This window comes from Pan troglodytes, chromosome 23 (assembly GCF_028858775.2).
Source record: "Pan troglodytes isolate AG18354 chromosome 23, NHGRI_mPanTro3-v2.0_pri, whole genome shotgun sequence".
NCBI lineage: Eukaryota > Metazoa > Chordata > Mammalia > Primates > Hominidae > Pan > Pan troglodytes.
In genome coordinates this window covers 41,023,878-41,048,688 of record NC_086016.1, presented here as the reverse complement: position 1 = coordinate 41,048,688, position 24,811 = coordinate 41,023,878, and the positions used below count along the sequence as shown (strand labels likewise).

The window sequence follows — 24,811 nt, the reverse complement described above, 5'->3', positions numbered from 1 at the left end:
CGCCCACCCCTCCACCTTGGACTTGCAGCCTCCAGATCTGTGAGAAAATAAATGCCTGCCCTGTGGGCACCCGGCCCGGGGGCATCTTCTATGGCAGTCGAAGCCTGAAGTTTCCACAGAGGCTGCTCCTTCTCAGGGACTCAGGTCGGCCTTGAAGGATGTTGCTCAAAGCTTCTGGCTGTCGGCCTTGTGAATATTCATGCCCACTTACATCCAGTTTTATGACAAATTCGATTATGCCAGGGAGATGGAAGGAGCCAGGTTGGGGATCCCAGGCTGTGGGGAGGGCGGCCTCGAAGGTGGATGGAGGTTGCTCTGGAGGCAGAAGGGGCCTCTCACTCATAGGAGGGGCCCAGGAAAGAGGGAGGAGGCAAGGAGGTGGAGGGAGCACGAGGAGTGTGGGTGAGGGGTGTAACCATGAGGGCAGGCAGGGGGCAGGACGGAGGGCAGGAGGGCCTGGCCAGGGGAGGCCTCAGGAGGATGAGCAGGAGGCGAGAGGAGAGAGACGATGAGGCCAGAGGGAGACCCTCACCTGAGAATCTCCTTTAGCGTGCGGTGCAGGAATGCATAATTGTCATCGAATTTGTACCAAGGCATGAATGGCTGACCTTCACTGTACACAAAGTTTTCCCAGCAGTATGCAAATTCTGAGATGAAGAGGCAGGAAGCAGTCAGGCTCTGCCCTGACCCTGGGCCCGCGCTCCCAGGCTTGGTCTCCTGGCTGTCAGTTGCTGTCAGTGCTGGCCCCGCCCCTGCAGGCTGCCCTGGGACACCCCCAGCCATGGCATTGCAGATCCATCCATCTTTAATGCTGTTCCACCCGCTCACGCTCCCCTGACCCCTCCACCTCTCACCTTCATCGTCCATAATCTTCACGCGGGCCCCTGCCTGACGCAGCCTGCAGAGCGCCCTTCGGTAATCTCTTTCCCAGTAGTAGTAGAGGCGGGCAGCGGAGATGGTCAGGGTGACATTGGGGTGCTCAGCCAGGAATTCGGCCAGCTTCGCCACACAGTCCGGGCAGGGTGTCCAGGATACAAACCAGGTGATCTGGAAGCACTTGTAAGCAGGCAGCTGGTTGCCACAGAACCAAGAGAGGAAGCACATTTCTGCGTGGTACTGAGGCTCGAAATACACCTGGGAGAGGAGCAGGGGGCAGGGGATGCTCTGAGAGGGGGAGCAGGAGGAGTGCAGGGGTGGGGCAGGGAGAGGAGGGGCCAGGACAGGAGCCCAGGGGATCTTGCCATTGAAGCTCCTTTCCTCCATCCCCCCTGTTTAGTTTGAGTGATTGTCTGCTCCAAAGCTCACGTTCAGTGTTAATGGCTATTGTAATGGCCTTAAGAGGTGGCACCTAGAAGAGGCTATGAGGCTGTGGGGACTGCACCTTTGTGGGTGCCACTGGCGTGTTTATTCAAGGGCGACTTCAGCCCCTCTGTCTCTTGCCCTCTAGCTGGGGGGGCAGTATGTCAGACTAAACTGCTTCCTCTTGTCCCCGTGGCATGGAGCAGCAGTGACTCGACATCCCAGGCCACTGTCTGGAGCATCCCCTGAACTTCTGGCAACAACCTTTACCCCCACGTGACTGTGCAGCTCGCAGGCCCTGGAAAGTTGCTGGTGCATTGACAGTGGACTTCCCAGAGTCCAGAACTCGAGCCCATACATTTCTATTCATTGTAAATGTCCCCATCTCAGTCCTGCTGTTGAAGCATCACAAGGTGCACCAAGACATGTGCTTCCCTTCGTTTGGAAGTTTTCCCAGCCCTGTTCAGAGCCTCATGCGTGAATTCTGGCATCCATTCTCCCAGGCATCCATTCACCAGGCATCCTCAGCCCCTGCTGTGGCCTGGCCCTCTAGGGTCTGCCTTGTTCCCTGCCTGCGGTCAGCTGGGGAGGCCACTGGACCTGCGCTGTCCCATGTGGTGGGGCGCACTGGCCAAAGGGGCTACTGAGCACTTGAAATGGGGCTCTGATGAAAGACTTGGGCACCTGAAAAATACACCATACACCACTCATTTATCTTTTTTTGTTTTTGTTTTGAGACGTAGTTTCACTCTTGTTGCCCAGGCTGGAGTGCAATGACGCAATCTCGGCTCACTACAACCTCTGCCTCATGGGTTCAAGCGGTTCTCCTGCCTCAGCCTCCCAAGTAGCTGGGATTACAGGCAACTGCCACCACACTGGGCTAATTTTTTTTGTATTTTTAGTAGAGATGGGATTTCACCATGTTGGCCAAGCTGGTTTTCAAACATCTAACCTCAGGTGATCCACCCACCTCGGCCTCCCAAAGTGCTGGGATTACAGGTGCAAGCCACCCACCAAGTGTGGCCTACACAGCTCATTTCAAAGACTCAGTGTGACAAGAAAAAGAAACTTCATTATCTTGTCAAGAATTTTATGTTAATTAATGTTGAAGTAATGTTAGCTACATTGGATTAAATAAAATATTAAAATTAGGCCAGCGCTGTGGCTCACACCTGTAATCCCAACACTTTGGGAGGCCGAGGCAGGTGGATCACCTGAGGTCAGAAGTTCAAGACCTGCCTGGCCAACATGGTAAAATCCTGTCTCTACTAAAAACACACACACAAAAAAATTAGCTGGGCGTGGTGGTGGGCACCTGTAATCCCAGCTACTCGGGAGTCTTAGGCGACAGCATCGCTTGAACCCAGGAGGCAGAGGTTGCAGTGAGCCGAGATCGCGTCATTGCACTCCAGCCTGAGCAACAAGAGTGAAACTCTGTCTCAGAAAAAAAAAACCAAAAAACACAAGGCCTTTTGTGCAGAGGCAAACCCCCTCCACGATCCGATCCCAGGATGGTCCAGCAGGAAGGTCAGGGCCACGGACTTGGAAAGTGTGGGAGAGAAGGACACACTGGATAGCCCGCCGCCGGGCACTTCACTTATCAGTGCGTGGTTTGCTTTCCCAGCTGGCTTAGCTCCTGCCTGCAAAGTGATTGGAGTCCGGGTGGTACCTGGCCTCGAAAGATCTTTGTGTCCAAACGGGGCCTTGAGGGACCCTTTGTTTTCACTTCGTAGCACAGCCAGACGGTATTCCGACGAGAAATGATGGGTCTATTATTAAAGTTGTAGAAGAATGTGCCTCGATACATTCGCTCCACTGTGTTTCTGAAGACACAAGAGAGAAACCAGCCAATGTAGAGAGCACTCCCGGGGGCCCTCCGGGCTGATGTCCACTAAACACAGCCCCCTGCATGGCTCTGGGCCTCCCCAACCCCTCCACAGCCCTGAGAATTTTTGCTTCCTTCCCAGGCAGGAAGACCGGGGAGAGAGCAAGAAAAGGGGATGCTGGCATGGGCAGCAGGGGCAGGCTGACCTCTTCCAGCTCAGGGTCCAGCTCTGGTCGTTCCAGGAGTACATTCCCCACCTTCCCAGTATTTCTCCCACCCACTCTCCAACGCATTAGTAAAATGCAAAAGAGAACAAAGTTCTTGGCTGGACATTATGGCTCATGCCTGTAATCCCAGCACTTTGGGAGGCCAAGGTGGGCCCACCACTGGAGGTCAGGAGTTTGAGACCAGTCTCACCAACATGGTGAAACCCAGTCTCTACTAAAAATATAAAAATTAGCCAAGCGTGGTAGTGGGTGCCTGTAATCCCAGCCACTGTGGAGGCTGAGGCAGGAGAATCGCTTGAACCTGGGAGGCGGAGGTTGTAGTGAGCCGAGATTGTGCCACTGCACTCCAGCCTGGGCAACAAGAGCGAAATTCCGTCTCAAAAAAAAAAAAAAAAAGAGAGAGAGAATAAAACTCTTCACCCCAAAGTAATAGATTTTAACCTTTCAGCCAGTTCCTTCCTGACATTTCACCTCTGTATATTACTATTGTTAAATCATGGTAGAACCAAATTCTGAGGCCCAGGCCACTCTTCTAAGTGCTGCGCGGGTATGAGCTCATGTGAGGCTGCCCTAGGCCCGCACGGGCCATTCCCATCTTACAGAGGAGGTGCCAGAGGTGCAGAGAGATGGGTAACCTGCCCAGGCCACAGAGCTGGGGACAGATGGGGCTGGGGCCTCTTACCAGACCAGCCGTGTCCAGTCTGTGTCACCAGCCTTGCAGGAGGGAGCCATTGGGGACCAGACTCTCTTCTTACTAAATTTTAAAATAATAGCATTTCTCCTGATCATTGAGTTTTTTTCCCATATATTCCATGTTTTTTGTTTTGTTTTTGGTTTTTTTTTCTTTTGAGACGAAATTTGGCTCTTGTTGCCCAGGCTGGAGTGCGATGGGGCGATCTCGGCTCACTGCAACCTCCACCTCCTGGGTTCAAGCGATTCTCCTGTCTTAGCCTGTGGAGTAGCTGGATTATAGGCGTCCGCCACCACACCCGGCTAATTTTGTATTTTTAGTAGAGACAGGGTTTATCCATGTTGATCAGGATGGTCTCGAACTCCCGACCTCAGGCAATCCACCCACCTCAGCCTACCAAAGTGCTGGGATGACAGGTGTGAGCCACCGCACCCGGCCACTATATTCCATGTTACTGGTGTCATTTATAAACAGTGAATGCTGATAGTGGAGGAGGAGCGTGTGTTTGGGGTCATCTGCATCCTCCTCTGCCCACAGTGGAGACATCCTTGGAAGACACGATTTATCTTGTGCTTCAGAGACCATTCCCTCCCCACACCCTCTCCTAAGACTTGGTATTTAAGCAAAGTAAATGCTACAGAAAATCCATCAAAGCACTGTGAACAAAATTCCACATTGCTCTAATCATCCTTTGGTTCAATTCTCCCAGTTCCAGAGTTTAGGAATGGCGGGAAGCACACAGAGGGAGCACCCTCCCAGGGCCGGGAGCACCAGCCCTGCCATGACTTTCGGTGGCGGGGGAGAGTCTCAGCAGGGCACCTGGGCTGGGGCAGGTGGGGAAGCGGCCTATTCAGAAGCAGCAGTGGGGCAACCACAGAGCAGGAAAAAGAGCCTGGCTGGGAGTGGCGGGGGCTGGGGAGCCAGAGGGGAGGGAGCCCAGGGCTGGGGCTGGGGCAGGGGGAGGCCAGGGCTGACGCCCAGCAGAGCCACCAGGCAGGAAGGGGCAGCAGAGGGGCCCAGCGGGTAGAGCGGGTAGCGGTACCTGAAGTGAGGCTTCATCCTTGGCCGGCTAGTCCCGACTAAGATCTTTGTCTGGAGCACCAGGGTTTCACTTTCTGCTCCAGGCTCCAAGTTTCAGGACAGCCCTCCCTAAAGTGACCTCCCAGGGCCTCGTAGTCATGGCCCCTCCCCCTTCCTGCTCAGGCGCTGGTGTAGGAGGCCCTGGGATGCTTTATCTTCCTCAGTCTCTCACTCTCTTTCTGGTTTTCTCTGGGGCCCTCCCCCTGGCAGAGGGACCTCTGATAAAGACAGGCCGCTCTGTGCGGCAGGACCCAAGGCAATTGCAAAGGGAAAGAGAAAGTCATTGCAGCCAGCGCCCGGGAGGTGGGTCCACACCAGGCTGAGCCAGCAGAGCACAAGCCCCTCCCCTGGTGGTCCCGCCCAGCTGGAGCCGCCACTCCACCATCAAGACAGACAGGCTGATGCCTCTGCAGGGACTCCCGGATCCTGCCCTCGGGGATCATCCCAGAGACGGCCCCCACCCAGCGGCCATGGGGACAGGGAGGGAGAGTAAAGGGCCAGGTGTCTGCCTCTCCCCAGGCCTTCACCCCCGGAGGCCACCGTGGGAGGGAGGGACAGCAGGTGAGTGTGGGCCTCAGATGTCCCACCGGGATGCTATGCGCGCCCCCACACTGAGCTCTTTCCTTCCTGCTTCTCCTTCTTCCCCATCTCCTGCCCGGAGTTCCTCCCTGGTGGGCTGAGCTCTCGCCTCCTCTTGTCCCTATGTCATGGAAGAGCAGTGGCTGGTGTCCCAGGCCAGCCTGTCTGGAGCCTCCCTGCGCGTCTCACAGCTCCCTTCCCCTGGTAGCGTGTTCCCATGGCGCGGTGACCTAAAAATTACACAAGGGATGCATTTGGTTTTTTTGTTTGCTTTTGTTTTTTGTGTTTTTGTGTTTGTTTGTTTGTTTTGAGACGGAGTCTTGCTCTGTTACCCAGGCTGGAGTACAGTGGCGTAATCTCAGCTCACCGCAACCTTTGCCTCCCAGGTTCAAAAGATTCTCCTGCCTCAGCCTCCCATGTAACTGCGATTACAGGCACCCACCCCTACGCCTAGGCTAATTTTTGTATTCTTAGTAGAGACAGTGTTTCTCCATGTTGGTCAGGCTTACAGCCGCCCACCACTATGCCTGGCTAATTTTTGTATTTTTGGTAGAGACAGGGTTTCTCCATGTTGGTCAGCTGGTCTCGAACTCCCGATCTGAGGAGATCCGCCCGCCTTGGCGTACCAAAGTGCTGGGATTACAGGTGTGAGCCACCGCGCCTGGCCACAATGTATAAATTTGGAAAGGAGATTTTATTTCTTGTTAAGGGTGACAGGCAGCAAGGTAGCCATCCCGCAGCCTGGGAAGAGCAGCCTCTGGGAAACACCAGAGACAGACATTTAGAAGCAGGAGGGGTTGGGGCAGGAGCTTTATGCTGAAGGGGTTGGCTAAACATACATATTCAACAGGCTATAGGAGGAGCTATGAATATTCATGTGGGTGGCTGCACTCCATGCTTATTGAACAAACATGCGTGTAACATATGATCCCAGCCGGGCACAGTGGCTCACGCCTGTAATCCCAGCATTTTGGGAGGCCGAGGCAGGTGGATCATCTGAGGTCAGTGTCAGGCCTCTGAGCTGGAGCTAAGCCATTGTGACCCCTGTGAACTGCACATATACATCCAGATGGCCTGCAGCAGCCAAGAAGTCTGGAGCAGCCAAAAAAACACAAAAGAAGTGAAACAGCCAGTTTCTCCCTTAACTGATTAACCAACCTTAAGACATTCCACCATTAGGACTTGTTCCTGCCCTACCCTAACTGATCAATCGACCTTATGACATTCTTCTTCTGGACAATGGGTCTCATGGTCTCCCACCATGCACCTTGTGACCCCCTCCCCTGCTGACAACAGATGACCACCTTCGACTGTAACTTTCCACCGCCTACCCAAGTCCTATAAAGCTGCCCCTCTCCTATCTCCCTTCGCTGACTCTCTTTTCAGACTCAGCCCACTTGCACCCAAGTGAATAAACGACGTTATTGCTTACACAAAGCCTGTTTAGGTGGTTTTCTATACAGACACGCATGACAGTCAGGAGTTCGAGACCAACCTGGCCAACATGGTGAGACCTGGTCTCTACTAAAACTACAAAAATTAGCCGGGTGTGGTGGCACGTGCCTGAAATCCCAGCTACTTGGGAGGCTGAGGCAGGAGAATCAGTTGAACCCAGAAGGCAGAGGTTGCAGTGGGCTGAGATCGCGCCACTGCCCTCCAGCCTGGGAGACAGAGTGAGACTCCATCTCAAAACAAAAAACAAACAAACAAAAATCTAAAAAAAAAAAAAGCAACCGTGTAATCCGTCCTCACATTGCGGTGGAGACAACATTTAAACGTACTACAATTAAGCCTGTACGTCAAAAGGTCCTTTCAGGACATGAAGGCACCAAAATTTGCCAGGTCTGTAAACCATTCAGAACTAGTCCGTGGTCCGTGGTCTTCCAATCTGGAGAAAGTTACTGAAATCAGTCTCTTGTCCAGGGAAACCTGGAATTAGGGCTGTGGAGCAGGGGCTCTGTTGCTCCGCGTCCGGGCGCTGGGTTGACTGTTTAAGTGTGGGGTGTGTGATCTCACCCTTGCCTGGCATGGCCTGAGGTCCTGGTTGTGATTTGGTATCTGATTGCCATGAAGAGTCTGTTCTGGTTCTGCCCATCTTATGATTCTGTTTTAACATTACTGCTGGTCAGTTGTGTCTAAACTGCAAAAGGCCGGGGTGATAATGAGGCGTGCCTGACCTCCCCTCCCATCATGGCTGGGAACTCAGGTTTAAGGTTTTTCTGAGATACCCTTGGCCACTGGGGGCCAAAGTTGGGGGGGTTCGGTGGAGGCTAAAGACTTTATTTTTAGTTCATAGGCCTTTGGACTAAGCTCTGATTTGTTTTTATTTAATCTTGCCCAAAATCCTATCTAAGGGGTCTGGGGAGTCATGCCTTACAACCCATACATCCTCATCAGAGGGATTCTATTTTTTTTTTTTTTTCTTATTGTATTTTAATGTAGGCCGAGTTTCACTCTTCTTGCCCAGACTGGAGTGCAATGGTGCGGTCTCGGCTCACTGCAACCTTCGCCTCCCGGGTTCAAGCGATTCTCCTGTCTCAGCCTCCCAAGTAGCTGGGATTATAGGTACCCGCCACCACACCTGGATAATTTTTGTATTTTTAGTAGAGACAGGGTTTCACCATGTTGGCCAGGCTGGTCTTGAACTGCTGACCTCAGGTGATCCACCCACCTAGGCCTCTCAAAGTGCTGGGATTACAGACATGAGCCACTGCGCCCAGCCCACATGGGTTTTATTTAACCCTATATATTGTGAGTTACTTTCCAATGTGACTCAGGCACAACATTATGTGACAAAGTAAAAAGACAAAATATTTTACCCCAAAACATGTTTCTTTGCCATATCTTGAAATGGCCATGCAAAGTTGTCCTTTGTGGGGCAAAATTTGTATCTGTAAAGAATCTCTATTAACATAGCTGGATCTTTTTCTTCTAGGCCCTCCCAGTCCTAAACAGATGAACTAATTGCACCTTTTAAAGACCTGAATGGGAAACATTTGTCATCTATTGTCTCTAAGGGCAGCCACTATGGGACTTCAAAGGAACCTTGATCTCCACAATCTTTTATCTTAACCTGAACGTTTCCTTTCTATGGATGCCAGGTCTCTAGACAAACTCAACCAACTGTCAACCAGAAAATGTTTAAATTTACCTGTAGCCTGGAAGCCCTCCAGCCCTCCTGCCCTCACTTTGAGCCGTCCAACCTTTCTGGAGCAATCCGAAGTATTTCTTTTCTTTTCTTTTTTTTGAGACGGAGTCTTGCTGTGTCACCCAGACTGGAGTGCAGTGGCGTGGTCTTGGCTCACTGCAACCTCTGCCTCCTGGGTTCAAGTGATTCTCCTGCCTCAGTCTCCCGAGTAGCTGTGATTACAGGTGCCCAGCACCACACCTGGCTAATTTTTTGTATTTTTAGTAGAGACGGGGTTTCACCATGTTGGCCAGGCTGGTCTAGAATTCCCGACCTCATGATCCATCTGCCTCAGTCTCCCAGAGTGCTGGGATTACAGGCGTGAGCCACCACGCTCAGCTTCTGTATTTCTTAAATGTGTTTGATTGATAGCTGATGCTTCTCTAAAATATATAAAACCAAATTCCTATCTAAGGGGTCTGGGGAGTCATGCCGCACCCCCACCACCTTGAGCACACACACATTCTCAGGACCTCCTGAGCCCTGTGTTACGGGCCATGGTCACTCGTATTTGGCTCAGAATACATCTCTTCAAATATTTTACAGAGTTTGACTGTTTTTGTCGACAGGCCCAAGACCCAGGTGCCCACTCCCTGTCTCCTCGGAGGGCCCGTGCTTCCAGTTCTCTGGCCCCTCTGGTTCCTGGTTGCCCTTCTACTTTCTGTTCTGCTTTCTCAAAAAGCTCTGAAGATCTCAAGCCTCCATGTAGTACCCAATTCTACTTTTTATTGAAAATCTTACTTAAACACCAACTTGATCACTGATCAAGTTTTCTTGGCTCTTTCTCAGTCACGTTCCCTAGGCTGTGTCCTAGCCCAGAGCTGCACGGCTGGGAGGGATTTGAGAAGGGAGGGGCATGAGCAGGAGGGAAGGCTGGGTGCTCTTGGGTGCAGGAGGGTGGGCTGGGTGGAACATGCAGGAAGGTCTGGGTGGAGGGGCTGTGAGGGTCAGGTTGGGACTCCCCTGTGAGACAGACACACAGGACAGGAACCCCTGCACTCCCGACTCAGGCCCGCCCACAATGACTGTGGCTTGTTGCCATGTTGCCCTGTTTCTCCCAAAAATCAATATACTGAAGCCCTAACCCCTCTACCTCAATGTGTGGTTGTATTTGGAGACAGGTCCTTGTCAACTGATGATTAGTTAATTAATTAATTAATTTTTTTGGAGATGGAGTCTCACTCTGTCGCCCAAGCTGCAGTGCAGTGGCACCGTGTCGGCTCACTGCAAACTCTGCCTCCCTGGTTCAAGTGATTCAAGCCTCAGCCTCTCGAGTAGCTGGGATTACAGGTGCCCACTACCATGCCCAGCTACTTTTTGCACTTTCAGTAGAGGTGGGGTTTCACCATGTTGGCCAGGCTGACCTCCAACTCCGCCACTTCAGCCTCCCAAAGTGCTGGGATTACAGGCGTGAGCCACCGCACCCAGCCAACAGATGATTAACTAATTAATTAATTTTTTTTTTTGAGATGCAGCGTCACTGTGTCTTCCAGGCTGGAGTGCAATGGCACGATCTCAGCTCACTGCAACCTCTGCCTCCCGGGTTCCAGCGATTCTCCTGCCTCAGCCTCCCGAGTAGCTGGTATTACTGGCATCCACTACCACGCCCTGCTAATTTTTTTGTATTTTTAGTAGAGACGGGGTTTCACCATGTTGACCAGGCATATTTCCAACTCCTGACCTCAAGTGATCTGCCAGCCTCAGCCTCCCAAAGTGGGAAGATTACAGAGCGTGAGCCACCATGCCCGGCCAAGATGATTACTTTAAAGGAGACCTCTAGTGTGGGCACAAATTCACTTGGTTGGGGTCCATCAAGGAGAAGGGTGGCCAAGTGCCCTGGCTCATGCCTTTAATCCCAGCACTTTGGGAGGCCGAGGTGGGCAGTCAGGAATTCCAGACCAGCCTGGCCAACATGGTGAAACCCCATCTCTACTAAAAAATACAGAAATTAGCAGAGAGTGGTTCTGGGCACCTGTAATCGCCGCTACTCAGAAGGATGAGGCCAGAGAAATGCTTGAACCTGGGAGGCGGAGGTTGCAGTAAGCAGTGATCATGCCATTGCACTCCAGCCTGGGCAACAGAGTAAAACACCGTCTCAAAACAAAAACAAAAACAAAAACAAAACAAAACAAAAAGGCCAGGTACGGTGGCTCATACCTGTAATCCCAGCACTTTGGGAGGCGGAGGAGGGTGGATCACCTGAGCTCACGAGTTCAAGACCAGCCTGAGCAACATGGAGAAACCTCGCCTCTACTAAAACTACAAAATTAGCCGGGCGTAGTGGCGCATGCCTGTAGTCCCAGCTACTCAGGAGGCTGAGGCAGGAGAATCGCTTGAACCCTGAAGGTGGAGGTTGCAGTGAGCCAAGATTATGCCATTGCACTCCAGCCTGGGCAACGAGAGTAAAACTCTGTCTCAAAAAAAAAAAAAAAAAGATGATATTTGGAGGCAGAGATACCCCAGAGGTGCAGGTAGGTGCACAGAGGAAAGGCCACAGAGGACACAGCCAGAAGGGACTCCCTGCCAGCCAGGAGGAGCAGCCTCAGAGCAAACAACCCAACCCACCCCTCGAACTTGGACTTGGAGCCTCCAGATGTGTGAGAAAATAAATGCCTGCTGTGTGGGCACCTGGCCTGGGGCATGTTCTGTGGAGGCCACAGCATGAAGGGGTCATTTTTATAGAGAATCTCATTCAACTTACATCTGCCTAGAAAATGTCAAGTCAAATTTAAAGTGTGGAGAAGAGCCTCTAATTTCACATTTCATTTGCAAAGAAAGAATTTGGGACATACACGCAGTCCGGGTGGTGTTCACCATGTTGGGAGAACAGAGACAGCAACAGGTTTTATAAAAAGGAGAAATGGGCTAGGCGCTGTGGCTCACACCAGCAATCCCAGCAATTTGGGAGGCCAAGGAGGTCGGATCACTTGAGGTCAGGAGTTTAAGACCAGCCTAAGCCTGGCCAGGTGGCTCACGCCTGTAATCCCAGCACTTTGGGTGCCCGAGACAGGTGGATCACCAGGTCAGGAGTTCAAGACCAGCCTAGCCAAGATGCTGAAACCCCATCTCTACTAAAAATACAAAAATTAGCCAGGCGTGGTGGCACACCCATGTAATCCCAGCTACTCGGGAGGCTGAGGCAGGAGAATAGTTTGAACCCGGGTGGCAGAGGTTGCAGTGAGCCCAGATTGCACCACTGCACTCCAGCCTGGGTGACAGAGCAAGACTTCATCTCAAAAAAATAAAATAAAAATAAGCCTGGCATGGGCAACATGATGAAACCCGTTTTTACTGAAAATACAAAAATTAGCCTGGTGTGGTGGTGCACGCCTGTAATCCCAGCTACTCGGGAGGCTGAGACAGGAGAATCACTTGAACAACGGAGGTGGAGGTTGCAGTGAGCGGAGACCGCGCCATTGCACTCCAGCCTGGGTGACAGGGCGAGACTCCACTTCAAAAAAAAAAAAAAAAAAGGAGAAATGTTCTCTTGCCCAGTGGGAAAGCCCACCATGGGCACTAGGAGGTGTTGGGAGCTGGGAGGTTCCATTGCTGAGTCACTGCGTTTGGAGCAAGGAGTCCAAGACTTACAGCCATTTATCGCAGAAGCTACGGATAAAGCTGGTTTCAGGGTACAATGCACAGTTTCAGGAGTCAGGCTTGCAGAGAAGTCCATTTTGGGAGCAATGGTGTGTGGCCTGACTGCTTTTCCTCCCTGCCTGCTGGCCTCTGTTTTAGCTGCGTAGGACATGAATGACCCAATTCGTAGGATGAAACTTAAAAAGGATGTTTCTCAAAACTGGTTTTCAACTTACATATATTCATATCCATTTAGGTTGAGTGTATTTATTGATTTATTTTCAGGCAGGGTCTCCATCTGTTGCTCAGACTGGAGTTCTGTGGCGCGATCTCAGTTCACTGCAGCCTCCACCTCCCCGGCTCAAGCAATCCTCCCACTTCATCCTTCCAAGTAGCTTAAACTACAGGTGCATGCCACCACATCTGGCTTTTCTTTTGTATTTTTTTTTGTAGAAATGGGGCTTTGTCGTGTGGCCCAGGCTGGTCTCAAACCTCTGGGCTCAAGCGATTCTCCCACCTCTGCCTCCGAAAGGCGTGAGTCACCAGGGCCAGACTAGATTGAGTTTAATAAGATTTGGTTGTGCGGCCGAGCCGGGTGGCTCCCGCCTGTAATCCCAGCACTATGGGAGACAGAGATGGGCAGATCACCTGAGGTCAGGAGTTCAAGACCAGCCTGGCCAACATGGTGAAACCCAGTCACTACTAAAAATACAAAAAATAAAAAATTAGCTGGGTGTGGTGGCAGGCATCTGTAATCCCAGCTACTCAGAAGCTGAGACAGGAGAATCACTTGAACCCAGTAAGCGGAGTTTGCAGTGAGCTGAGATCCAGCCATTGCACTCCAGTCTGGGCGACAGAGTGAAACTCCGTCTCAAAAAAAAAAAAAAAAAAAAAAAAAAAAAAAGATTTGGTTATGCTGGGGAGATGGGAAGAGTCAGGTTAGGGGCACCCAGGCTGGGGGAACAGGACTGGGGAGGTGGATGGAGAGCCTCTACAAGAAGAGCCTGGGAGAGCGGGGAGGAGGTGGTGAGGCAGGGGGGCACTATGGAATGGCCCTGAGGCCAGGAGGGGCTCTGGATGACCAGGCAAAAGCACAGCTGGTGTAGGATGGAGGGGAGGCCCGTGCAGCATGAGCAGGAGGCTAGAGGAGACAGACCATGAGGCCCAGGGAGACCCCTCACTGGAGAATCTCCCGTAGCATTGTTTTCAGAAGTCGAAAGTTGGTTTTTAGTCCCTTCCAAGGCTTGAATGGCTCATCATCACTGTACACAAAGTTTTTCCAACAAGATACAAAATCTGAGAAAAAAACAAGGAGAAAGCAGTGAGGGCCCAGCAAGCCTCTCTCCCGGCCCTGGGCCCTCCCCTCCCAAGCCAGGTCTCCTGGCTGCCAGTTGCAGCTGGCGCCGGCCCCATCCCTGCAGGCTTCCCAGGGACACTGCCCCACCCCACGGCATTGCAGACCCACCTGCCCCTCATGCTGTCCCTCCCGCACCCGCTCTCCTCAGCCCCCCACGTCTCACCTTTGTAGCTCATGATCTTCACGGAGGCCCCTTCCTGACTCAGGCTGCAGAGCCCCTCCTGGTAATCTGTATTCCAGAAGTGGTACAGGCGGGCGGTGAAGATGGTGAGCTTCACGTTGCTGTGCCTGGCCAGGAACTCGGCCACCTCCCTTGCACACTCTGGGCAAGGGCTCCAAGATGTGTACCAGGTGACCTGGTAGTTTGTGTTAGGAGACAGTATGTCGTCACAGAACCAAGAGAGGAAGCACCTTTCTGCATGACAATGGGTCTCAGGATCCACCTGGGGAAGGAGGAGGAGGAGGGCAGGGGAGCTCAGACCAGGAGCAGGAGGAGTGCAGGGGTGGGGCGATGGGAGAAGAGGGCAGGCCTGAAGCCCCAGGGCATTTTCTTATTTATTTATTTTTGAGACAGGGTCTCTCTCTGTTGCCCAGGGTGGGGTGCAGTGGTGCGATCTGGGCTGACTGCAGCCTTGACCTCCCAGGCTCAAGGAATCTTCCCACCTCAGCCTCCTGATAGCTGGGACTGCAGGTGTGTGCTGCCACGCCCGGCTAATTTTTTTGTAATTTTTGTGGAGACGGAGTCGTACCACATTGCCCAGGCTGATCTCGAACTCTTGGGCTCAAGCGATCCTCCTGCCTCAGCCTACCAAATTTCTAGGACTATGAGCATAAACCACATGCACGACCTTATTTTATTTCTTTACTTTTCATTTTTCTGGGTGCATAGTAGGCCCCAGGGCGTTTTATTCATTGAGTTTCCCTTATTCCATCCTTCTCCTTCCTCTTTATTTTTTTATTTTTATTTTTTTCTGAGATGGAGTCTTGCTCTGTTGCACAGGCGGGAGTAATGGCACGATCTCAGCTCACCACAACTTCTGCCCCTTGGGTTCAAGCGATTCTCCTGCCTCAGCCTCCCGAGTAGCTAGGATTACAGTCGCGCACTCCTACGCCTGGCTAATTTTTGTAGTTTTAGTAGAGACAGGGTTTCACCATGTTAGCTAGGCTGTTCTTGAACTCCTGACCTTACGATCCGCCCGCCTAGGCCTCACGAAGTGTTGGGATTGCAGGCGTGAGCTACTGCGTACAGGCGTGAGCCACCGCGCTTGGCCCCTTCCTTCTTTATTTTATTGAGTCTTTTCCTGTCTCTTCATGCCCTCAAGTGCGAATTCTGGCATCCTTTCCCCCAGGCATCCATTAACCAGGCATCCTCAGCCCCTGCTGTGGCCTGGTCCTATGGGGTCTGCCTTGTCCCCTGTCTGCCTTCTGCTGGGAAGGTCATTGGACCCACATTGTCCCATGGAGTTGAAGGCTGGCCAAAGGGGCTACTGAGCACTTGAAATGGGGCTCTGATTAGAAACGTTGGCACGTGTAAAATACACAGCGCATTTCAAAATCTCATTGTGAGAATACACAAACTTTATCTCTCTCATGAGGCATTTTATATTAAGTATATGTTGAAATCGTATGTGAGATAATTGAGCTAATGCAGACACTAAAATTTCTTCCACAAGTTCTTATCGCCTTTTTAGCGTGTGGGGACTGGAAACACTTGCGCTTCCGTCCTGAGTCCTGGGTGTTTCCGAGGCCAGCACTGCTGTAGGCCAGGCCTGCCCCGCACACAGAGGGTTCCCTCCCCAAACACACTCTGAAAAAAATCTCCTGCCTGGGAGGAGGGGGCCGCAGGGGTGGGTGGGACACGACAGGGTGGGTGGGAGGTCAGTGGCTGCTGTGGGGGCGGCAGGGTGAGGAGCGAGGGTTCACCACCCTGTGAGGATGTGTCCTTGACATCAAGGAATCAGGGCAGTGGCGGGGGCGGTCCCACCAGCCCCCAGTGACTGGCCCAGGCACAGTGCTGGACACCACACCCACCGCTTCCCACAGCTGCTGTTTCCCGAGGACTGCCGGACGCACAGCTCCATGACAAGATTTTGGGAAACAAAGTCAAGAGTGAGGGTGCTGGGTGCTAAATAAAGCCTTTTGGTAAGAGGCAAAACCCCTCGACAATCTGATCCCAGGAAAGTTAGGGAGGAAGATCTGCGCCACGGACTTAAAAAATGTGGGAGGAAGTTGGGCGTGGTGGCTCATGCCTGTAATCCTAGAACGTTTGGAGGCCAAGGGGGGCGGATCGCTTGAGGTCAGGAGTTTGAAACCAGCCTGGCCACCATGGTGAAACCCCGTCTCTACTAAAAAAAAAAAAAAAAAAAAAATTAGCTGAGTGTGGTGGCGGGCACCTGTAATCCCAGCTACCCAGGAGGCTGAGGCAGGAGAATCGCTTGAACCCGGGAGGCAGAGGTTGCATGAGGGAGACTCTGTCTCAAAAAAAAAAAAGAAAGAAATGTAAGAGGAAAGTACACACAGCAGAGCCCACGCGGGGCACGTCACGTATTGTGTTTTCTGCGTTCCCAGCTGCTTAGCTCCTATTTAGGGTGTAAATAGGACTTTGGTGCTACCGGATTTCGGAAGACGCCCCTCTTCCAGGAGACAGGTGGGTGGTGCTCTGTAACGTCCACGGTGAAGCACAGCCAGCTTTCGTTCCGACCACAGGCTTTCAGTAGGTTTTTAAAGTGGAAGTAGAATACGTGTGGGTACATTGCCTCCATCGGGTTTCTGAGGGCACAAGAGAGAAACCCCAATGCAGAGATTCCTTGGGGCTGATGCCCACTGAACACCACTCCCTGGACGTCCCTGGAGTCTAGGCCTCTCCCATCCCTCCACAGCCCTGAGAATGTCTGCTGCTTTCCCAGGCAGGAAGACTGGGAGAGAGAAAGAGGAGGGGGTACTGGCAGGGGCAGCAGGGACAGGGTGACCTCTCCTAGCTGGAACCCCAGCTCTGAGGCTACCAATGGGACACCCTCGACCTCCCAGTTTTTCTGCCACACATCTCCCAACCCATTAGGAAAATGCAACAGAGAATAAAACTCTTCACCCTGAAATAATTGCTTGAACATTTCAGCTCAATTCCTTCCTCACATTTCACCTGTCCGATGATGATGATTATTCTTCTTATATTGGGATCACAGCGAATTTATTTATTTTTGCACACGGTCTCACTCTGTCACCAGGCTGGAGTGCAATGGTGCAATCTCGGCTCACTATAACTTCCGCCTCCTGGTTTCAAGCAATTCTCCTGCCTCAGCCTCCCAAGTAGCTGGGACTACAGGTGCATGCCACCACGCCCGTCTAATTTTTTGTATTTTTAGTAGAGACGGGGTTTCACCACGTTAGCCAGGGTGGTCTTGAACTCCTGACCTTGTGATCCACCCACCTCGGCCTACCAAAGTGCTGGGATTACTGGTGTGAGCCACCGGCCTGGCCCTAATTTTTGTATTTTTAGTAGAGATCATGTTTCACCATGTTGGCCAGGCTGCTTTTGAACTGACTTCGTGATCTGTCTGCTTCAACCGCCCAAAGTGCTGGGATGACAGGCATGAGCCACTGAGCTCGGCCAGTCCAGGCTACTCTCCTAAGTGCTGCATATGTCTGAGCTCATGGCATGTGCCTGAGGCCTGCAGGGGCCATCCCTATTTTACAGAGGAGGTGCCAGAGGCATAGGGAGGCCAGATAATCTGCCCACACCACAGAGCTGGGGCGGTGGTTGGAGCTGGGGCCCCTTTCGAGGCCAGCCCTGTCCAGCCTCTGCATCGCAGGCCCTGCAATGGGGAGCTGTAGGCAACCACGCTGTCTTCTTACTAAACTTTAAAATAAGAGCATTTCTCCTGATCATATTTTTTCCTACACTCCATGTTGCAGGTGCCATTATAAAAGGTGAACGGTGCTCACGGAGGAGGAGCCTGGGTCTGGGGTCGTGTGCATCCTCCTCTGCTCACAGTGGAGGCATCTTTGGAAGAAGTGACTTATTTTCTGGTACAGAGACCATTTCCTTCCCCACACCCTCTCTTAAGACTTTGTATTGAAACAAAGTAAATCTTACAGAAATTCCACCAAAGTGCTGAGAACAAAATGCCTGATTGCTCCAATCATCCTTTGGTTCAATTCTCCCGGTTCCAGAGCTCAGGAATGGGGGGAAGCACACAGAGGGAGCACCCTCCCAAGGTGGGGAGCACCAACCCGGGCATGACTCTCAGGGGAGAATCTCAGCAGGGGGCATGGGCTGGGGCAGGTGGGGGAGGTGGCCCATTCAGAAGCAGCAGTGGGGCGACCACATAGCAGGGCAAAGAGCGTGGCTGGTAGTGGAAGCAGCAGAGGAACCAGAGGGGAGGGAGCCCAGGGCTGGGGCAGGGGGAGGCCAGGGCTGAGGCCCAACGAGGCCACCAGGCAGGAAGGGGCAGCAGAGGCCCCATGGGCAGAGCGGGCAGTGGTCCCTGATCTGAGGCTTCATGTGCAGCCTCCCTGGCAGGCTTGTCCTGGCCCTGATGCTAGTCCTGGGCTTGGGTTCTATTTCTATCTTCCAGGGCCCTTGTTCCAGGAGACACCTGCACTGTGAGTGACCTCCCAGGCCCATCTGAGTGCAGGCCTCACTTTATGCTGCTTTCTCACCTGGATGGGAGGACCTCCGGAGGGACCCCTGGATCCTGCCCTCAGGAATCATCCCAGGGACGCCCCCCACCCGGTAGCTATGTGGTAGGGAGGGAGAGTGAGGGGCAGGTGTCTGCTTCCCCCTTGCCTTCACACTCAGAGGCCACCATTGGAGGGAGGAATAGCGGGTGGGGGGGCCCTCAGATGTCCCCCCAGGATGCCATGCGTGCCCCCACACTGAGCTCCTTCCTTCCACATCTCCTGCCCAGAGTTGTTCCCTGGCAGGCTGAGATCTTGTCCCTATGTCACAGAAGGTTGGAGGCTGGTGTCCCCGGCCACCCTGTCTTGCAGTTTGCTCCTCCGGTCTAAGACCCAGGTGCTCAGTTCCCGTCTCTCCCGAGGGCCTTAGATCTCTTTCTAGGGCCTCTCTGGTCCCTGGTTGCCCTTTTCTGTTGTGCTTCCTGGAGAGCTCCTAGCATCTCAAGCCTCCCATTATCCAAGCCTACTCTTTTGTAAAATCTTACTCAACACCTGGCCAACATTGCAAAACCCCATCTCTACTAAAAATACAAAAATTAGCCGGCATGGTGGCATGAGCCTGTAATCCCAGGTACTTGGGAGGCTGAGACAAGGGAATTGCTAGAACCGGGAGGCAGAGGTTGCAGTGAGCCGAGATCGCACCATAGCACTCCAGCCTGGGCGACAGAGGGAGACGCTGTTTCAAAAAAAAAAAAAAAAGCCTTACTCAAATGGGACCTTGATCACTGAGTGTTTGTTTGGCTCTTTCTGCATCTCCATCCCTGTGGGAGGGATTTGAGAAGGGACAGGCCTGAGCAGGAGGCCCGGCTAGGTGCTATTAGGTGGGGAAGCCATGGTCTGGAGGGAGGGGCTGTGGGAGTCAGGGCAGGACTCGCCTGGGAGACAGACACACAGAACGGGGACCCCTGCACAGCCCACCCAAGCTTGACCCAAGCCCCCTGGGTCATTGTCATGGGCTAAATTGTATCTTCCCCACATTGATATGTCGAAGCCCTCAACCCCACCTCCTCACAGGATAACTGTATTTGGAGACAAGTACACTAAAGTGGTGATTAAATTAACTCATGGCCCTTAGGGTGGGCCCTAATCCTGTCTGACTGGGGTCCATAAACAAGGAGGACATTTAGAGGCAGAGAGACCCCAGGGGTGCCGGTGCACAGAGGAAAGGCCAGAGAGGACAGGGCTGGAAGGGACCCCCTGCCAGCCAGGAGGAGCGGCCACAGAGGACACAACCCCACCCACCCCTCCACCTTGGACTTGCAGCCTCCAGATCTGTGAGAAAATAAATGCCTGCCCTGTGGGCACCCGGCCCGGGGCATCTTCTGTGGCCGCGGAAGCCTGAAGCTCTGTTTCCATGGTGGCGGCTCCTTCTCAGGGGCTCAGGTCGGCCTTGAAGGATGTTGCTCAAAGCTTCCGACTGTCGGGCTTGTGACTATTCATGCCCACTTACTACGTCCAGTTTTATGACAAATTCGGTTATGCCAGGGAGATGGAAGGAGCCAGGTTGGGGCTCCCAGGCTGTGGGGAGGGCAGCCTCGGGGGTGGATGGAGGTCGCTCTGGAGGCAGAAGGGGCCTCTCACTCACAGGAAGAGCCCAGGAAAGCAGGGGGGAGGCACCAAGGTGGAGGGAGCATGAGGAGTGTGGGTGAGGGGGTGTAACCATGAGGGCAGGCAGGGGGGCAGGACGGAGGGCAGGAGGGCCCAGTCAGGGGAGTCCTCAGGAGGATGAGCAGGAGGCGAGAGGAGAGAGACGATGAGGCCAGAGGGAGACCCTCACCTGAGAATCTCCTTTAGCGTGCGGTGCAGGGATGCATAATTGTCATCGAATTTGTACCAAGGCATGAATTGCTGACCTTCATTGTACACAAAGTTTTCCCAGCAGTGTGCAAAGTCTGAGATGAAGAGGTAGGAAGCACTCAGGCTCTCCCCTGACCCTGGGCCTGCCCTCCCAGGCCTGGTCTCCTGGCTGTCAGTTGCAATCAGTGCCAGCCCCACCCCTGCAGGCTGCCCTGGGACACCCCCAGCCATGGCATTGCAGATCCATCCATCTCTGAGGCTGTTCCTCCCCATCATGCTCCCCTGACCCCTGCACCTCTCACCTTTATAGTCCATGATCTTCACACGGGCCCCCGCCTTATGCAGCCTGCGGAGCACCCTCCGCCATTCTCTATCCTGGTAGTAGTAGAGGCGGGCAGCGGAGATGGTCAGGGTGACATTGGGGTGCTCAGCCAAGAATTTGGTCACCTTCACCACACAGGGCAGGCAGGGGTTCCATGATACAAACCAGGTGATCTGGAAGCGCCTGTTAGCAGGCAGTCGGTTGCCACAGAACCAAGAGAAGAAGCACATTTCTGCGTGGTTCTCAAACTGGAAATACACCTGGGAGAGGAGCAGGGGCAGGGGAAGCTCTGGGATGGGGGAACAGGAGGGGTGCAGGGGTGGGGCAGGGGGAGGAGGGGCCAGGACAGGAGCCCAGGGGATCTTGCCATTGAAGCTCCTTTCCTCCATCCCCCCTGTTTGGTTTGAGTGATTGTCTGCTCCAAGCTGACCTTCAGTGTTAATTGCTATGGTACTGGCCTTAAGAGGTGGCACCTAGAAGAGGCTATGAGGCTGTGGGGACTGCACCTTTGTGGGTGCCACTGCTGTGGTTATTCAAAGGTGACCTCAGCCCCTCTTTCTGTCTCTTGCCCTCTAGCTGGGGGGGCAGTATGTCAGACTAAACTGCTTCCTCTTGTCCCCATGTCACGGAGCAGCAGTGACTCGACATCCCAGGCCACTCTGTCTGGAGCATCCCCTGAGCTTCTGGCAACAACCTTCACCCCTACGTGACTGTGCAGCTCGCAGGCCCTGGAAAGTTGCTGGTGCATTGACAGGGGACTTCCCAGAGTCCAGAACTCGAGCCCATACATTTCTGTTCATTGTAAATGTCCCCATCTCAGTCCTGCTGTTGAAGCATCACAAGGTGCACCAAGACACGTGCTTCCCTGAGTTTGGAAGTTTTCCCAGCCCTGTTCATGGCCTCGTGTGTGAATTCTAGCATCCATTCTCCCAGGCATCCATTCACCAGGCATCCTCAGCCCCTAATGTGGCCTGGCCCTCTGGGGTCCGCCTTGTTCCCCACTGTGGAGGCCACTGGACCTGCACTGTCCCATATTGGGGGGCACTGGCCAAGGGCGCTACTGAGCATCTGAAACGGGGCTCTGATGAGAGACCTCGGCACATCAAAAATACACCGCTCATTTCAGTGTGAGAAGAAAAAGAAACTTCACTAGCTCGCGAAGAATTTTATGTTAATCAATGTTGAAGTAATATGTTAGCTACACTGGATTAAATAAAATATTAAAATTACTTTCACCGGTTCTTGTCGCCTTTTTAGCGTGTGGGGACTGGAAACACTTGTGCTTCACTCCTGAGTCCTGGGTGTTTCCGTGGCCAGCACCACTGTAGGCCAGGACTGCCCAGCATACAGATGACTCCCTCCCCAAACACACTCTGAAAAGTCTCCTCCCTGGGTGGAGGGGGCCGTAGGGATGGGTGGGACAAGGCGGGGAACTTAGTGTCCCCAGTGGGGGTGGCAGGGTGAGGAGTGAGGGTTCACCAACCTGTGATGAGGCATCTTTGCCAAGGAGGAATCCGGGCAGTGGCCGGGGCGGTCAAGCAGGAAGGTCTGGGCCACGGACCTAAGAAATGTGGGAAGTGGAGGCCAAGCGCAGTGGCTCACACCTATATTCCCAGCACTTTCGGAGGCCGAGTTGGGCGGATCACCTGAGGTCAGGAGGTCAAGACCAGCCTGGACAACATGGTGAAATCCCTTCTCTATTAAAAATACAAAAAATTAGCTGGGCGCGGTGGCGGGCACCTGTAATCCCTGCTATTCAGGTGGCTGAGGCAGGATAATCGCTTGAACCCAGGAGGCAGAAGTTGAATGAGCCAAGATTGAGCCATTGCACTCTAGCCTGGGCAACAAGAGCAAAACTCTGTCTCAAAAAAAAAAAAAAAAGAAAGAAAGAAAAGAAAAAAGAAATACGGGAAGTGGCCAGGCATGGTGGCTTATGCCTGTAATCCCAGAACTTTCAGAGGCCAAGGCAGGTGAATCACCTGAGATCAGGAGTTCCAGACCAGCCTGCTCAACACAGTGAAACCCCATCTCTACTGAAAATACAAAAATTAGCCAGGCGTGGTGGCACGCGCCTGTAGTCCCAGCTACTCAGGACGCTGAGGCAGGAGAATCGCTTGAACCCAAGAGGTGGAGGTTGCAGTGATCTGAGATCGCACCACTGCACTCCAGCCTGGGCGACAGATGGAGACTCTGTCTCAAAATAAATAAATAAATAAATAGAAAAAATAAATAAATGTGGGGGAAAAATACACAGTTGAGAGCCCGCCGCCAGACATTTTACTTATGTGTTTTCTGCATTCCCAGCTGCTTACCTCCTGCCTGTGATTCGACTGAAGTTTGGGTAGTACCGGGCCTCGAAAGACCCCTGTGTCCCAAATGAGATTTGAGCAGCCCCTCTTTATTTTCACTTCATAGCACAGCCAGGTGTAGCTCCGACCATAGAGGATGGGTTCGTTTTCAAAGTGGTTGTAGAATGTGCGTCGATACATCCGCTCCATCGGATTTCTGAAGGCACAAGAGAGAAACCGGCCCATGCAGGGAGCCCTCCCTGGAGTCCTCGGGGCTCATGTCCACTGAACACAGCTCCCGGGACGGCCCTGGGCCTCCCCCACCCCTCCACAGCCCTGAGAATTTCTGCTGCCTTCCCAGGCAGGAAGACTGAGGGGAAAGGAAGAGGAGGGGATGCTGGCAGGGGGGCTGGGGTGATCTCTCCCAGCTCGGGCCCAACTCTGGCCTTTCCAGGGATACATTCCCCACTCTCCTAGTATTTCTGCCAACCCACTCCCCAATCCATTAGGAGAATGCAAAAGAGAATAAAACTCTTCACCCCTAAAAAATAGCTTTTAACCTTTCAGCTCAATTCCTTCCTGATGTTTCACTCTGCGTGTTAACATTATTTTAAAATCATGGTAGAACCGAATTCTGAGGCCCAGGCCTCTCTTCTAAGTGCTGCGTGGGGGTGGGCTCATGTGAGGCTGCCCTAGGCCTGCAGGGACCATTCCCATCTTACAGAGGAGGGGTCAGAGGCACAGAGAGGTGGGGTAACCTGCCGAGGCCACAGAGCTGGGGACAGATGGAGCAGGGGCCCCTTTCCAGGCCAGCCCTGTGCAGCCTCTGCATCACGGGCCCTGCAGGAGAAAGCTGTTGGGGACTGGGCTCTCTTTTCACTAAATTTAAAATAAGAGCATTTCTCCTGATCATCGCGTTCTTTCTCACATTCCATGTTACTGGTCATGTTCTAAAAGATGAAGAGTGACCTTGGAGTGGAACCTGTCTGGGGACATCTGCTGACTGTGGAGTCATCCTTGGACGATGTGATTTATCTTGTGCTTCAGAGACCATTCCCTCCCCACACCCTCTCCTAAGACTTTGTATTTAAACAAAGTAAATCTTACAGAAAGTTCATCAAAGCACTGAGAACAAAATGCCTGATTGCCCCAATCATCCTTTGGTTCAATTCTCCCAGTTCCTGAGCTCAGGAATGGTGGGAAGCACACAGAGGGAGGACCCTCTCAGGGCAGGGAGCACCGGCCTGGCCATGACTTTCAGGGAAGAGTCTCAGGAGGGGGCCTGGACTGTGGCAGGTGGGGAAGGTGGCCCATTCAGAAGCAGCAGTGGGGCGACCACACAGCAGGGCAAGGAGTCTGGCTGGGAGTGGGGGCGGCAGGGAAGCCAGAGGGAAGGAAGTCCAGGGCTGGGGCTGGGGCAGGGGGAGGCCAGGGCTGAGGCCCAGCAGGACCACCAGACAGGAAGGGGCCGGAGGGGCCCTGCGGACATAGTGGGCAGCGGTACCTGATCTGTGGATTCATGTTCAGCCTCTTAGATACGCTTGGCCCAGTCTCCCTCTTTTTTTGAAGTGCTGTGGTTTCACTTCCTGCTTGCGGTGTCCTTGCAGTTGGACAGCCCTCCTTAAAGTGACCTCCCGGCCGGGCACGGTGGCTCACGCCTGTAATCCCAGCACTTTGGGAGGCCGAGGCAGGCGGATCACGAGGTCAGGAGTTCGAGACCAGCCTGACCAACATGGAGAAACCCCGTCTCTACTAAAAATACAAAAATTAGCCAGGTGTGGTGGCGTGCGCCTGTAATCCCAGCTACTCTGGAGGCTGAGGCAGGAGAATCGCTTGAACCTGGGAAGCGGAGGTTGCAGTGAGCCAAGTTCCTGCCACTGCGCTCCTCCAGCCTGGGTGAGAGAGT

General features: G+C 53.1%; 2 protein-coding genes and 1 long non-coding RNA gene across 10 annotated transcripts in view; 1 reads left to right on the top strand and 2 right to left on the bottom strand.

Annotated features, from left to right (window-relative positions):
• Positions 1 to 5,471, bottom strand: part of APOBEC3F (apolipoprotein B mRNA editing enzyme catalytic subunit 3F) — a 15,357-nt gene extending 9,886 nt beyond the window's left edge. For 2 of the 5 annotated variants that reach the window (XR_010155951.1, XR_010155950.1), the window contains exons 1-4: positions 5,085 to 5,386; positions 2,969 to 3,122; positions 855 to 1,983; positions 533 to 647 (exon numbers count right to left, since the gene is read on the bottom strand). Coding sequence is in view for 3 of the 5 variants with exons in the window: in XM_525658.8 (XP_525658.4) it covers positions 533 to 647; positions 855 to 1,134; positions 2,969 to 3,122; positions 5,085 to 5,101 (566 nt within the window). In the remaining 2 variants the exon portion in view is untranslated. Of the gene's footprint in view, positions 1 to 532; positions 648 to 854; positions 1,984 to 2,968; positions 3,123 to 4,033; positions 4,303 to 5,084 lie in introns of all 5 variants that reach the window. The other 3 variants (XM_063807693.1, XM_525658.8, XM_063807694.1) reach the window with 3 other exon arrangements.
• Positions 5,405 to 19,213, top strand: LOC134809669 (uncharacterized). Of its 2 annotated transcripts, none has more exons than XR_010155953.1 (3): positions 5,405 to 5,683; positions 17,734 to 17,847; positions 18,396 to 19,213. It is a non-coding gene; the product is annotated as an uncharacterized LOC134809669 (long non-coding RNA). The 2 variants fall into 2 exon arrangements; XR_010155952.1 differs by lacking the exon at positions 18,396 to 19,213 and adding an exon at positions 15,865 to 15,963 and having other exon boundaries at positions 5,481 to 5,683; positions 17,734 to 18,036.
• On the bottom strand, positions 12,712 to 24,811 carry APOBEC3D (apolipoprotein B mRNA editing enzyme catalytic subunit 3D). Of its 3 annotated transcripts, none has more exons than XM_063807563.1 (7): positions 24,410 to 24,811; positions 22,930 to 23,122; positions 20,598 to 20,800; positions 20,276 to 20,390; positions 16,434 to 16,590; positions 13,985 to 14,264; positions 12,712 to 13,760 (listed from the first exon to the last, which is right to left on the bottom strand). In XM_063807563.1, exons 3-7 carry the CDS (start codon positions 20,608 to 20,610, stop codon positions 13,642 to 13,644), a joined length of 684 nt encoding a protein of 227 aa, XP_063663633.1. In that variant the 5' UTR covers positions 20,611 to 20,800; positions 22,930 to 23,122; positions 24,410 to 24,811; the 3' UTR covers positions 12,712 to 13,641. The 3 variants fall into 3 exon arrangements, with proteins under 3 accessions (XP_063663633.1, XP_063663632.1, NP_001332895.1); XM_063807562.1 differs by lacking the exon at positions 24,410 to 24,811 and adding an exon at positions 22,101 to 22,178 and having other exon boundaries at positions 22,930 to 23,054; NM_001345966.1 differs by having other exon boundaries at positions 13,390 to 13,760; positions 20,598 to 20,877; positions 24,410 to 24,570.